The sequence below is a fragment of the Schistocerca cancellata genome, chromosome 8 (genome assembly GCF_023864275.1).
Source record: "Schistocerca cancellata isolate TAMUIC-IGC-003103 chromosome 8, iqSchCanc2.1, whole genome shotgun sequence".
NCBI classification, from domain to species: Eukaryota; Metazoa; Arthropoda; class Insecta; order Orthoptera; family Acrididae; genus Schistocerca; species Schistocerca cancellata.
The window spans coordinates 326,009,002-326,023,202 of record NC_064633.1 but is presented as its reverse complement, the minus strand read 5'-3'; the positions used below and the strand labels follow the sequence as shown (position 1 = coordinate 326,023,202).

Here is a 14,201-nt window from a genome sequence, read left to right as displayed (position 1 = left end):
TCGTATTTGGATTTTTGTCTTGTTAAAATTTATTGTTGGAGGCCTTCAGCTGTGAAAGAGTTGCTAAATTACAATAAATGACAATTATAAGCAGAAACTGACTTCAACCCTTGGCCCTTTCCACAATCCTATTACCTGTTCTGCCCAGCGGGTTTAGCGGACGTTTCATTGGTGTTTTGTAAATTGCTTTAATGTTTAATGCGTCATTATTCAGGACGATTAAAGTATTTTTTGTCGGGTGCGTTGTGCAGTCAATCACCAATTCCCTTTCTCTAGTTATTAGGAGATCGCAAAGTTATGCAACTTACCAGGGAAATCTTGCTGCATGTATTTTTGTGGGTTATGCTTCAAAGGCAAGCTCGTATTTACGTAGGTGAGGTTCATCAGCCAATAGTTCATGCCTTCCTTCCACCTATGTTTTCCCTCCTGTGTGACAGTTACGTTTTTTCCGTTTCTGCCTCATGGCGTGATTCGAAGTTGAATGTCGGTTGGCCCGTGAACTTCTTCACTATCAGGTGTAAGTGGAGTGTGGCTGCCTTGTCCAGTTACCTTATCTCTTAGCAACGTTTCTCAACTGTTTCGTCTGTAATACAAGCGTGTGATCTGATGACAGCTTTTAACTCATTTTACTTAATAATGACTTCTCTGTTTATCACACTATCGTTGTATGTCTGTGCTTTGACTGAAACTACAGTGAATAATTCGTGTATTAAATTACACTAATTTTATATCACAATAAAATTGACTCTTGTAGCTACATATTGTACGTCTAAAGTCCGTAGACTGTACGTCAAATCTTTTTAGTTGCAGACCTGTTGTTGATTATGTAAAATGAGAATCCTGTCAACGAAAATACCGGTCACCATCGAAGTTTTCTTTTATTTTGTTTCGCTCATAGTTGATTGTTAATGTTTTAACATTTTAAAATCACCATGACTTTAACCTTGTCACAGTAACAAATAATGGTAGTTATCAGATACAACCGAATTATACAATATTAGTATCGTTGTCCTTGGCTTAAACAAGTCGTGTCGTCTCCCCTCCCGCTTCTCCGCCGAAAAGATAAAATTTTATTGGATACACAGGGAATATAACAAGCCTGTTAGTTAGAGATACGGTATCAGTTGAAATCGCTTGCTGATAGTACTCAACACATCGTGTGAATAAAGAGCTACTTGTGATTTTCAAGAACGATTTTCTCAAAATCTGTGTTGACCATGTGTCAATAGACCTTTCTTTTCGAGGTAATTCATAATGTTCGAACACAATATATGTTCGAGAATCCTGCTCCATATCGACGTTAATAACATGGGCCTGTAATTGATTGTATTTTTTCTACTACATCTCTTGCATATTGGTGTGACCTGTGCAACTTTTCAGCCTTTGAGTACGGATCTTTCGTATATCGAGCATCAGGATTCTCTACGTAGTTGGTGAACATTCTGGACGTGAAGACTTACTTTTATTGACTGATTTAAGATGCTTCACTTCACTGAGGATACCTACTTCTAAAGTACTCACGTTGGCAGCTGTTCTTGATACGAATTCTGGAATATGTTGTTCGTCTTCTTTGGTGAAGGAATTTCGGATGGCTGTGTTTAGAAACTCTCCTTTAACAGCACTGTTACCGATAGTGTTTCCATTGCTATCGTGCAGAGAAGGCATTGATTGTGTTTTTTCGATAGCATACTTAACATAAAACCAAAATCTCTTTGGATATTCTAGGCAGATTCCAAGACAGTTTCTTTGTGGAAACTGTTATAAGTCACATTGAAGTCCATGCTAGATTTCAAGCTTCTGTAAAAGATCTCCAGTCTTGAGGATATTGCGTTCCTTTATATTTGTCATTCTTTTTTCGTTGTTTCTGCAACGATGTTCTGACCTGTTTTGTGTACCATGAGGGATGAGCTCCGTCATTTGTGTGAATTCGTAGGGGCCTGCAGAATGTCCGAGACGAGACGTGTCAGTGAAGAAAAGCACGGTGAGTCGATGGGCTAGGCACCTGTCATCATCGCAAAAATGTCGCCTGAACCTGTCCGATCTCCCGCGTGCCGGCCGGCCGCATACAGCTGTGACTCCTGCGGTGTTGAAGCGTGCGGCCGCTCTCATTCGGGGCCACCCACGGATCACAACCATACATCTCGCGGCACAAGGTCCATATGCAGCAACAAAAATTTTTAATCATCTGCCCCATAATATAAAATGTCTGACACGTAGCGAAGAAAGTTTTAAATCTAATGTAAGATTATTTCTCCTGGAGATATCAACGAATTTCTACTGAAAAACTGGTAGCCAGTAAAAAAATAAATATATGAGTAAAATACACTCCTGGAAATGGAAAAAAGAACACATTGACACAGGTGTGTCAGACCCACCATACTTGCTCCGGACACTGCGAGAGGGCTTTACAAGCAATGATCACACGCACGGCACAGCGGACACACCAGGAACCGCGGTGTTGGCCGTCGAATGGCGCTAGCTGCGCAGCATTTGTGCACCGCCGCCGTCAGTGTCAGCCAGTTTGCCGTGACATACGGAGCTCCATCGCAGTCTTTAACACTGGTAGCATGCCGCGACAGCGTGGACGTGAACCGTATGTGCAGTTGACGGACTTTGAGCGAGGGCGTATAGTGGGCATGCGGGAGGCCGGGTGGACGTACCGCCGTACTGCTCAACACGTGGGGCGTGAGGTCTCCACAGTACATCGATGTTGTCGCCAGTGGTCGGCGGAAGGTGCACGTGCCCGTCGACCTGGGACCGGACCGCAGCGACGCACGGATGCACGCCAAGACCGTAGGATCCTACGCAGTGCCGTAGGGGACCGCACCGCCACTTCCCAGCAAATTAGGGACACTGTTGCTCCTGGGGTATCGGCGAGGACCATTCGCAACCGTCTCCATGAAGCTGGGCTACGGTCCCGCACACCGTTAGGCCGTCTTCCGCTCACGCCCCAACATCGCGCAGCCCGCCTCCAGTGGTGTCGCGACAGGCGTGAATGGAGGGACGAATGGAGACGTGTCGTCTTCAGCGATGAGAGTCGCTTCTGCCTTGGTGCCAATGATGGTCGTATGCGTGTTTGGCGCCGTGCAGGTGAGCGCCACAATCACGACTGCATACGACCGAGGCACACAGGGCCAACACCCGGCATCATGGTGTGGGGAGCGATCTCCTACACTGGCCGTACACCACTGGTGATCGTCGAGGGGGCACTGAATAGTGCACGGTACATCCAAACCGTCATCGAACCCATCGTTCTACCATTCCTAGACCGGCAAGGGAACTTGCTGTTCCAACAGGACAATGCACGTCCGCATGTATCCCGTGCCACCCAACGTGCTCTAGAAGGTGTAAGTCAACTACCCTGGCCAGCAAGATCTCCGGATCTGTCCCCCATTGAGCATGTTTGGGACTGGATGAAGCGTCGTCTCACGCGGTCTGCACGTCCAGCACGAACGCTGGTCCAACTGAGGCGCCAGGTGGAAATGGCATGGCAAGCCGTTCCACAGGACTACATCCAGCATCTCTACGATCGTCTCCATGGGAGAATAGCAGCCTGCATTGCTGCGAAAGGTGGATATACACTGTACTAGTGCCGACATTGTGCATGCTCTGTTGCCTGTGTCTATGTGCCTGTGGTTCTGTCGGTGTGATCATGTGATGTATCTGATCCCAGGAATGTGTCAATAAAGTTTCCCCTTCCTGGACAATGAATTCACGGTGTTCCTATTTCAATTTCCAGGAGTGTAAAATGAAATAAAATACAATAATAATAATAATAATAATAATAATAATAAAATTTAGTATACTAGCATGATAATCACTATAAATATTCTGCTTATCAATGATAACACTAACCATTTATGTATATCTTGTAAACTGAGTCATTCTACATCATTTCGATAAAAGAATCTTTCCGATGCCCTATGGAACTTGTAACTAAACAAAAGAGAAGAACAGATCGCTATGCCCAGCTGCCCACCTGATGAACAATAGATCGCTGAACCATCAGGAGTGTCAACATGATGGCGTGTTACAAACTAAGCTCCGAAGAAATTTTAACCTCCGTTGTTGTGACTTGTTATGTCGGCAGTAAGTGTCACTGCTTCTAATTCCCTTCCACGAAACTGAAGTATGGTTGTGGCTGTAGTCGTGGTGTTATCACAGTGTAGCCTGCGTGTCGAGGCTGCCTTACCTGCTGGGCTGACACGTGTTGCAGACGCACGCTGGCCAGACAGTACTTGCCGCCGGCGTCCAGGCACTCGTCGAAGTTCCCCAGCAGCGCCGTGTTGCCCTCCAGCAAACCAGACACGGGCAGCTGACCCCACGACTCCAACACTGCAACACAGTTCAGGTTGACGTGGCAGCCGTAGCAGTAATGGGATGAGCGGGTGTCAAGACTTCATCACCCCCGCCACTCACGGATCCACAGTGGTTGTACCAGACAACATCTTAGATTTGGATAGGACACTTCTGTCAAAAGTGTAACGCAATCATCAAGGGTTGCATAGGCATCGTAATTTGGACAGCTGCAGAATGCCCCTACAATCGAGTCAGATTGGCTTCTTACGGGAGCACAGAGAATGGCGTTAAACGGACAGGTACGTTAGAAAATTTATAGAGGGAAACGGATAAAGTGAAGTTATATATAGAGGGAAATAGTGAAGCTCTGTAGCAACAAGAACAGGACTTCTTTTCAGGTAAATGCATGGTTATAAATACAAAATAAAATAGGACTAATGCAGGAGAAGGTTTAATAATGAATAAGAAAATAGGAATGCTAGAAATCCACTGTGAACAGCATAGCGAACGCTTTATCTTAGCCAAGACAGACGCGAAGCCCAAACTGCTGAGTGGCTGTTTATTATTTCTAGAAGAAGACATGAAGATTCAGTGACATAATTTTTAAATGTGATTTAGGTAACTTAATGTATTAACAAACAAACCAACTTCATAACTTTAATGTTACAGAAGAGTAACTAGAGATATAACAATTTTTATACGAAAACCAAATACGAAATCTAAATTTATACTATTTTTCAGTTTTCTATTGAATAATAGAAGTTTTGAAAGAGATAAATTTTGTTTCTGCTTCTCCTAGATCCAAAATAGGTTCTGACATGCATCTATTACCACAAAGACGAATAAATAGGAAGACTAATAATATTAACACTACTGTTTTTATTCACCCCTCTCTTTGGAGAAAAAAGAAATACCAAGTTTTTTAATGTTTTAAAAACATGACCTAGGTTCCAACTCTGATTATAAGTTTAAGGTTAGACACAAAATCTACAATCCCACATAATTTTGATTTTCATATTTATTTTTAAAATCATCAGTTTTTTTAAAGCTGAAAACTGATTTTATTCACTCCATTTTACGACACTTCGATTACGCTGTTGGCGAGAAGCCACTGGAAACAGTAACTTCCGTAGGACACCTAGAAGTAACTACCCGCGGCACCTAAAATACAAAAAATTGCAGGAAATCGGGTGCCCGACTTAGGTTAATTGGGAGAATTTTAAAGAATTGTAGTTCGTCTACGAAAGAAATAAATTACAAAATAGTAACCCGAACGACCTAAAACGAAAAGACTACAAAAAACAAGTTGCAGAAAAAGCAGATTCCAGAATTAGACTTATAGGCAGAAGATTGAAGAAATACAGTTTACCCACGACCGAAATGGCTTTGCAAAAGACTTAATTACTAGGATACGTACTATGTTAAATACAAGAGACTGGAAAGCTCGAAAGATATGCAGCGAGTTTCGTCACGGGATGGCATAGATGGCGCGAGAACGTTACGGATATACACTCCTGGAAATGGAAAAAGGAACACATTGACACCGGTGTGTCAGACCCACCATACTTGCTCCGGACACTGCGAGAGGGCTGTACAAGCAATGATCACACGCACGGCACAGTGGACACACCAGGAACCGCGGTGTTGGCCGTCGAATGGCGCTAGCTGCGCAGCATTTGTGCACCGCCGCCGTCAGTGTCAGCCAGTTTGCCGTGACATACGGAGCTCCATCGCAGTCTTTAACACTGGTAGCATGCCGCGACAGCGTGGACGTGAACCGTATGTGCAGTTGACGGACTTTGAGCGAGGGCGTATAGTGGGCATGCGGGAGGCCGGGTGGACGTACCGCCGAATTGCTCAACACGTGGGGCGTGAGGTCTCCACAGTACATCGATGTTGTCGCCAGTGGTCGGCGGAAGGTGCACGTGCCCGTCGACCTGGGACCGGACCGCAGCGACGCACGGATGCACGCCAAGACCGTAGGATCCTACGCAGTGCCGTAGGGGACCGCACCGCCACTTCCCAGCAAATTAGGGACACTGTTGCTCCTGGGGTATCGGCGAGGACCATTCGCAACCGTCTCCATGAAGCTGGGCTACGGTCCCGCACACCGTTAGGCCGTCTTCCGCTCACGCCCCAACATCGTGCAGCCCGCCTCCAGTGGTGTCGCGACAGGCGTGAATGGAGGGACGAATGGAGACGTGTCGTCTTCAGCGATGAGAGTCGCTTCTGCCTTGGTGCCAATGATGGTCGTATGCGTGTTTGGCGCCGTGCAGGTGAGCGCCACAATCAGGACTGCATACGACCGAGGCACACAGGGCCAACACCCGGCATCATGGTGTGGGGAGCGATCTACTACACTGGCCGTACACCACTGGTGATCGTCGAGGGGACACTGAATAGTGCACGGTATATCCAAACCGTCATCGAACCCATCGTTCTACCATTCGTAGACCGGCAAGGGAACTTGCTGTTCCAACAGGACAATGCACGTCTGCATGTATCCCGTGCCACCCAACGTGCTCTAGAAGGTGTAAGTCAACTACCCTGGCCAGCAAGATCTCCGGATCTGTCCCCCATTGAGCATGTTTTGGACTGGATGAAGCGTCGTCTCACGCGGTCTGCACGTCCAGCACGAACGCTGGTCCAACTGAGGCGCCAGGTGGAAATGGCATGGCAAGCCGTTCCACAGGACTACATCCAGCATCTCTACGATCGTCTCCATGGGAGAATAGCAGCCTGCATTGCTGCGAAAGGTGGATATACACTGTACTAGTGCCGACATTGTGCATGCTCTGTTGCCTGTGTCTATGTGCCTGTGGTTATGTCAGTGTGATCATGTGATGTATCTGACCCCAGGAATGTGTCAATAAAGTTTCCCCTTCCTGGGACAATGAATTCACGGCGTTCTTATTTCAATTTCCAGGAGTGTACTTAGCAAACTTCAGTGGCGCACGTTACAATATATATGTTGTACACCACTACGCAGATTATTGTATTAGATTCCGAGAGCGCACGTTTCAGGAAGAGTCGGCCAGCATTACACCCTTCAATACGAGTATCATGGAATGACCACAACAAGATATCGGAAGACTTGGGTGCTGTGGCGGTAGTTTGACAGCATTCGTTCTTTATGCTTACCAATGGAACAGAGAAGAAAGGAGGTGATAATGGTAGCAGACGCGCGCTCCGCTGCACACGTTTAGATGACTTATTTAGTGTAGATGTAGTGCAAGCGTCCTCGGAATTTAGTGGAAAACATTGAGTCGTGGGCGTGGACGTGAGATCGGAGATCGGGATACTGCCTTTGTCTTGGCAGCCGTGGACATATAGTGCGCGAACCCTAGCTCATTGTGACACTTGGAAACTTTCCACGAGTGGAGAATATTTTTCTGTGATTTTTGTATTAGCCTTTGGCCCGATCCGTATTCAAAAGGTTTACTCAGGCGACCCCGTGAAGCTTTCAAGTTATCAACTGGGAAAACTAGATCGAGTGATTCTTCTACGTGAAACTGAAGGCTTTTTATTTGCTGTAGAAGGGACTGAAAACGCGAGACTGCTAGTGGGTAGATGGAGGCATCTTTTACGTCCTTCTGTACAGACATTTAGTCATAGATATACTCCGGTTTCCAAGGTTAGCAGAAGCTTTACCGAAAGTCCCTCCTTAACTATGAGTGTGCGGACAACGCCTGCAATTGAAACTCTGGCCTTCAAGATTGACCCGTGTTACTGTCTTACTGTTTCATGTAGTATTCGTGATTATACTATAAGTTTCGTGGTATATGAAGCGCAGTCAAATGAAAGCCGAACACCCACTGCAACGGGACTATGGAATGATTCCATTCAAAAGTAATCACCATACACGTAAAGACACTTATCCCACCCAGAGACATGACGATCAATTCCTGTATCGTAGAACTTGATCGGCCGCTCACGGATCCACGACTGCACCCCACTCTTGTACTTCCCCCTCCGGCTGAAACCGTCGTCCACATATGCCTTTCTTCAGATCGCCTATAACATCCACGGTATATATATATATATATATATAATTATTACGAGTGGAATATGAACGTGTGGAAAATTATGTAACTCAATAATATTCATTCAATTATGTAATTATTTCTTAAAAAGATGATAATTATGTAAAACAGAGACAATATTTGTCTCACATTCTTTGTTAATCTATGTCATTCTTTTCTTTTGTTTTGTACCCTTTTGTCGTCGTCTTCTGATGTATGTTGCCGATGCAAGACGCGAATCGATTTGAGGTCTGTTAAAGAAAAACATTTAACGTAAAATTATTGTAGTTTTATGTTCATTTGCTGTCTGAGGTGTGGGGCTGATCTGTTATTCTGCGCAACGGATTAATCTGAGATGTACCCTTTACCCTGTGGCTCCTGCAAGATGCAGTTTCCACCCCCACACTACTACAGAAGTCAGACAGACGCTCCTAGCGTTCTAAAGAGAAATGCCTGAAAAACTTTCAGCAATAAATATCTTCTGGAGTCGTCCGCTGTAAGGAAATGACCTAAAATTCACCAAATGTCTTACGTTACTAGTGGGATACTTGGGTACTGGAGTAGTGCCAGTTAGTGTAAGAAAAACATGAGACTAACGAAACTTATTATATATTTTTGCAAAATTCTGAGAAATCACAATGGCACTTTTAGTTATGAATTGAACAAGTTATATCCTGGTTCTTTTCGGAATGTGAAGTTACCTCTCAAGGATTGGATTTGCTAATGTAATTTCTATACAAAGTTTAAGATGCTTGTTGCCTTGGCAGAATGGCTGAGAGGCGCGCCTACTCAACTTGAATAATTATCCTTTAGAATGTTGCTAGGTATGGTCGAGGCTGTCGCGTGTGAAATGCAGTGAAGTGTACTGTTGTGGGGGAAATATGGGGCTCGCAATAGCTGTAGCGCACAATAGCGTAAGCTGCGATGACTGCTGTCTGCGCCGCTCGCTGCTGACAAATAAGATAACTCTCGTTCTATCTGGATTGACCTTCGCCAATCAAACTCTCCCTATGCCTTGATGAAGTCAAGGATTCCTATTCGCCCCTAGTCTAACTATTGGCGTGGTACACCGGTCAGATAACCAGTCCACCGCGATGCCACTCAAAATTTTCTCGCAGGCGTTTAACTATAACTCTGTCCGTTCACACCACACAGTGTTGGCCAACACAGTGAACAACGCTTAATTGCAAGGACTCAATATAGAGTCGCCCTTTGATTCGCTCTCGAAAGAGGTGTCCTCCCAGTGAAGTTCTGAGGAGAGACTTGTTCCTCGCTCTTTCGAGTACACGTACGAGCGCGCAAGCTCTCGTTACGTGTTCTCGCTCCAAGAGCGACAACGGATCGGCCCCTCTCCACGTCAGACGTGAAGGGGTATATCTTTCGGTCTCTTCCATTATTCCTTCAGCTCAAGGCGTTAGAAATATCGTCTGCCAATCAGCATTGCTCTTCTAAAACGGGAGAATGACGTTTCGTTTAAGGCGACCAATCCGGAAACTTGTAGCTTTGGCGTTTGGCTTTTGCTGTCTCCCTGTGAAAATCTCTGAAACTGCGTGCTATGTGTAAAGAATGCGTAGGCTGTCCGCTTCCACACAATGTAGCGGAATTTACTTTTAAGCCGAACACGGGGTCGTTCCCCCTTTTCACTCGGGCCCACGCTGTCTGCTACGGGTGGCCACCGGCCGACATGGGCTGGGTCGTCCTCTGAATGGCCTGGCGTCCCGCTGTGTGGCCTCTCTCCCGAACTAAAATATCCTGTGACCGTCGTGTCTGGAACGAATGTGTGCACGCCAGCCTCGAGTATTTCAACCACGGTGCGCTCACTTGTTAATTGCATATAGTTTACATGAATTCATACAACGTTGTCTTTATCTTATCGAGTTTGGGTTCGAATGAAGCGTCTTGATGTGCGGAACATGATTGTGAGGGCGGAACATGTAAGCAATGAAGGTCAGGAGACCGCGACGTTTTACAGCTGGTAAATAAACAAATAGAGCCAAATGCGTTAAAACTGTTTAAGATTAATTATTGAAAAATCACTTCCTCTTTTAATTATAATTTTGTATTAATTGTCTTATCATAGCTGCAAGAAGCGCAGCCATTGTTAGTTGCGATTATATAGCAACTTCCTCTGTACTTCTGGTCGAAATATCAAGGGTTTGTGTTAAACTAACAGTATTAATAATTTCTTTTGGTGGCATCAATTTAAATGATTAATTATTTATTGAGCAAAGGAAAATCTTAATTAAAAAAGAAATCCTCTATCTTTTGTTTGCTGCCATCTTAACTTTTATCTCAGCGGCAAATTTAAATTAATTGAAACTGCAACCAATATTCCGATGTGTAAGAAATAAATGTGCACGTGGTAATGAACTCTATTTATATATAAAAAAATCGAATCACACTGCATCCTCTAAGATCAGTGCTGACGGTATTTATTGTTGAACAAGATTTCATTGCTGATGTATGAGGCCAAAATTAAACTACACATGAATCACGGAGAAAAATATTTCTGGTAGCATACGTCCGTGTTGTGTGTGGGTGATATTCTATGGTTTCTTTTCATGATCAATTTGCTAAGAATAATTAAATCCATCAAAGACAAAAATTATAAAAGTTCTGATGTACGATCTGTAATTTTAGTGATATGAACACAACTTACAGTCAACATTATTATACTACGTCAGGTGGAATTCTTGCGCAATTTGAACAAAATAATTATCTGGGAGAAGTTATAGTATGAATATTGCAGTATACATGTGTATAATATTGTCAGTATCACTTATAAAATCAAATCAATGCAACTGCTAAATAACAGAGTGAATTCAAAACGCAGAATTCCATAGAGGATCATATCATCCATATTCATTGCATTTGTCCATGTTGATGATAAGCGAAACCGCCACACTGGCGCCCAAACAGGGACCACCAATGCACATTTGTTCATTTAAATGAAATAATAACACAAAAAATTTGTAATTTATTACTGGTATCAATTGTCACAGCAATTTATTAATTATTTTTATGCATTCTTTTTCGCGAACATTGACTGTTACGACTGAAGAATCATGTAGAGACTGCTGACCACTGCGGAGGAGTATGCTGGTAGGACCAGGGTCCATGTTTGTTTAGTATAACTTACAACCATACACCTGCAACATTCGATGCATTCATGTTAGATTCAACACCAGCAGCCGTAAGTAGTAGAGATTCAATAAACCGGCTGCAAGATATATATATATATATATATATATATATATATATATATATATATATATATATATATATATATATATATTCCCGCTGGATATATTTCGTAAACCAAATCAAATACTGACGAATCGATTCCACAGACCGATCGTGAGGAAAGGGGCTAGTGTAATTGGTTAATACAAACCATAAAAAAATGCACGGAAGTATGTTTTTTAATACAAACCTAGGTTTTTTTTTAATGGAACCCCATTAGTTTTGTTAACACATCTGAACATACGATCAAATACGTAATCAGTGCCATTTGTTGCATTGTAAAATGTTCATTACATCCGGAGATGATGCAACCTAAAGTTGACGCTTGAGTACCACTCCTCCGCTGTTCGATCGTGTGTATCGGAGAACACCGAATTACGTAGGGATCCAAAGAGAACGGTGATGGACCTTAGGTACAGAAGAGACTGGAACAGCACATTACGTCCACATGCTAACACCTTTTTATTGGTCATTTTCACTGACGCACATGTACACTCTTTGACATAAAAATCTACGGGCTGCCGGCCGCTTCATTGGCTAAGTCCGCGCCGATCGCGACATGGGACAAAAATACTGGCCAACTCGCTAATTCTGTAAGTCCGGTTATCTGCACAATCTGGCAAAAATGTAGGCTGTGGCACTTCCTGGAGGAAAACTTGTCCCATGATAGAGAAACCCGAGGCTGATTGCGCCTGTGGTCTAGCGATAGCGTGCGTTGTTTCTGTTCATAATGTCAGTGGATCGAGAGCAGCTGGCATAAAATATTTTTATAGCCTCTTCTGTCTGAATGCTGAAGACGTTAATGTAATGGTAGCGCAAATTCAATCTATTTCGCTTTCTGACACACCGATATAAAAATTTTATCCAGTAACGATTTTGCGGCAGATTTCTTGCAGACCGTCCGCCTCCGGAGGCCGCATGCGGCAAAGCTCCGGGATCCACTGGCTGGCTACCGGCAGCGGCCGTGGCGACAGCAGCGCCGCTGCACTCCCCCGTTCTTTATCGAAAGCACCTGCTACCGCTCATCGCTTTTGATGATTTAAAACGCTTTATTATTAAATGTTGCTCCACAGAAAATTTGTACATTTTCCATTCACGCTCAAAAGCAACGGAGACAGACGCCCTGATTAGTAGGCGGGTATTATATTACATTAATCGGCAAGAGCTGAGTCTGGCCCGAAATTAATTTTATAGACTGGGACGAAATTAAACCACCTCACCACATTCGATGAATTTATAAATGCTTCATACCTCGTTTCTTTTCCTTTCAAACTCAATTATTTGTGCAACTTTTGGTCAATGTTCGGATGTTTTCGTCAAGCCAGAGTGAGCGTCTGTGGTGTAAAGTGTATTACAGTTCTTGTTTCATTCCTTATGGTAAGTCTATGCGAGAAACTGTGTGAATACCTTGCAATGCACGCTCTGTAGCAGTGCAGGAACACTTCACATTTGGAGTTCCATGTATGGGTTCATGAAGTATTTAATGTTGATCGTAAGTGGTAGTTAAGGTCATCACTTTTAAACCAGAAAAATTTGTCGTTTTGGAGGTTTCAGAGAACGGAAAGGAATTGCTAACGCCGGTGTTAGAAAACGTCTACAGTTAAATGCTATTGCAAAAATTTAGAAGAGGGGAACTATATTAATCAACATGTGCACTTCATAAACAACCTTCTGACATGTTAGACCTATATGACGAACAAAGCTCAAATTTATATCGTTGACAGAGTGGTCTGAATCTTTTCAGGATCTATTTTACAGTGAAGCACCTTGGCATTTGCAAAGCAGACATCCATGATATTAATTTACTAAGTCGAAATCGGACGAAGATTGATGTTTAAAGGCATTCTTCAGATTTCGTAAAAGGAATTTTTACTAGCAGTTTGCAACTCAATTAATTAAAATGGAAAATAAAAGGTTGTAGTCAGCGGCTTCTACCGTGATTGGAACTGATATGTCATATAGTACGAGCACTGCAACACACAAGGGAACCTCTGAGCTAACGACACACTTGCGCCAAGAGGCGGACTATAGTCACTGCGATGTTGCCTGAGCCTCAAAACGCAACCTTAAACACACAAACAGAGGAGGAGGAGATTACTGTTTTAACGTCCCATCGACAACGATGTCATTAGAGACGGAGCACAAGCTCGGATTAGGGAAGGATGGGGAAGGAAATCGGCCGTGCCCTTTCTAAGGAACCATCCCGGCATTGGCTGAAGCGATTTAGGAAAATCACTGAAAACCTAAATCAGGATGGCCGGGCGCTGGATTGCACGGTCGTCCTCCCGAATGCACACACAAACAGGTGTTACTTATGTGAAGAACGCCGTTCTTGGAGTCCAGAAATTAAATATACTTTCTAATTGTGTCATCTTACAGTGGATTATATCGTACGAGTCTTCGAAGTGGAAAACGAATGTCAAGTGAATTTAGCGAGGTAATGCCGGCCTACACCCGGAAGTAATTGCACTATCAGAGTGTTGACAAATATTTGCTACGACGCTGCCATTTCTCGGCTCTCTTACGAGGCAGCTCTTCAGCGAAATGCTTGCCGTGATTCTCCGATACGGTTCTTCAGACGGGAGACGCGCACGCACGTTTGGTTTTTATGCGGCGTTCTCCCCTGATGGTTTCTGA

At 43.9% G+C, this 14,201-nt stretch overlaps 1 protein-coding gene across 1 annotated transcript in view; it reads right to left on the bottom strand.

The window, feature by feature from the left end:
• The window catches only part of LOC126095169 (nose resistant to fluoxetine protein 6-like), a 435,403-nt gene that overhangs the window by 238,811 nt on the left and 182,391 nt on the right, over positions 1-14,201 (bottom strand). Inside the window, exon 3 of the mRNA XM_049909897.1 lies at positions 4,193-4,335. Within this exon, the coding sequence (XP_049765854.1) occupies positions 4,193-4,335 (143 nt within the window). The remainder of the gene's footprint in view (positions 1-4,192; positions 4,336-14,201) is intronic.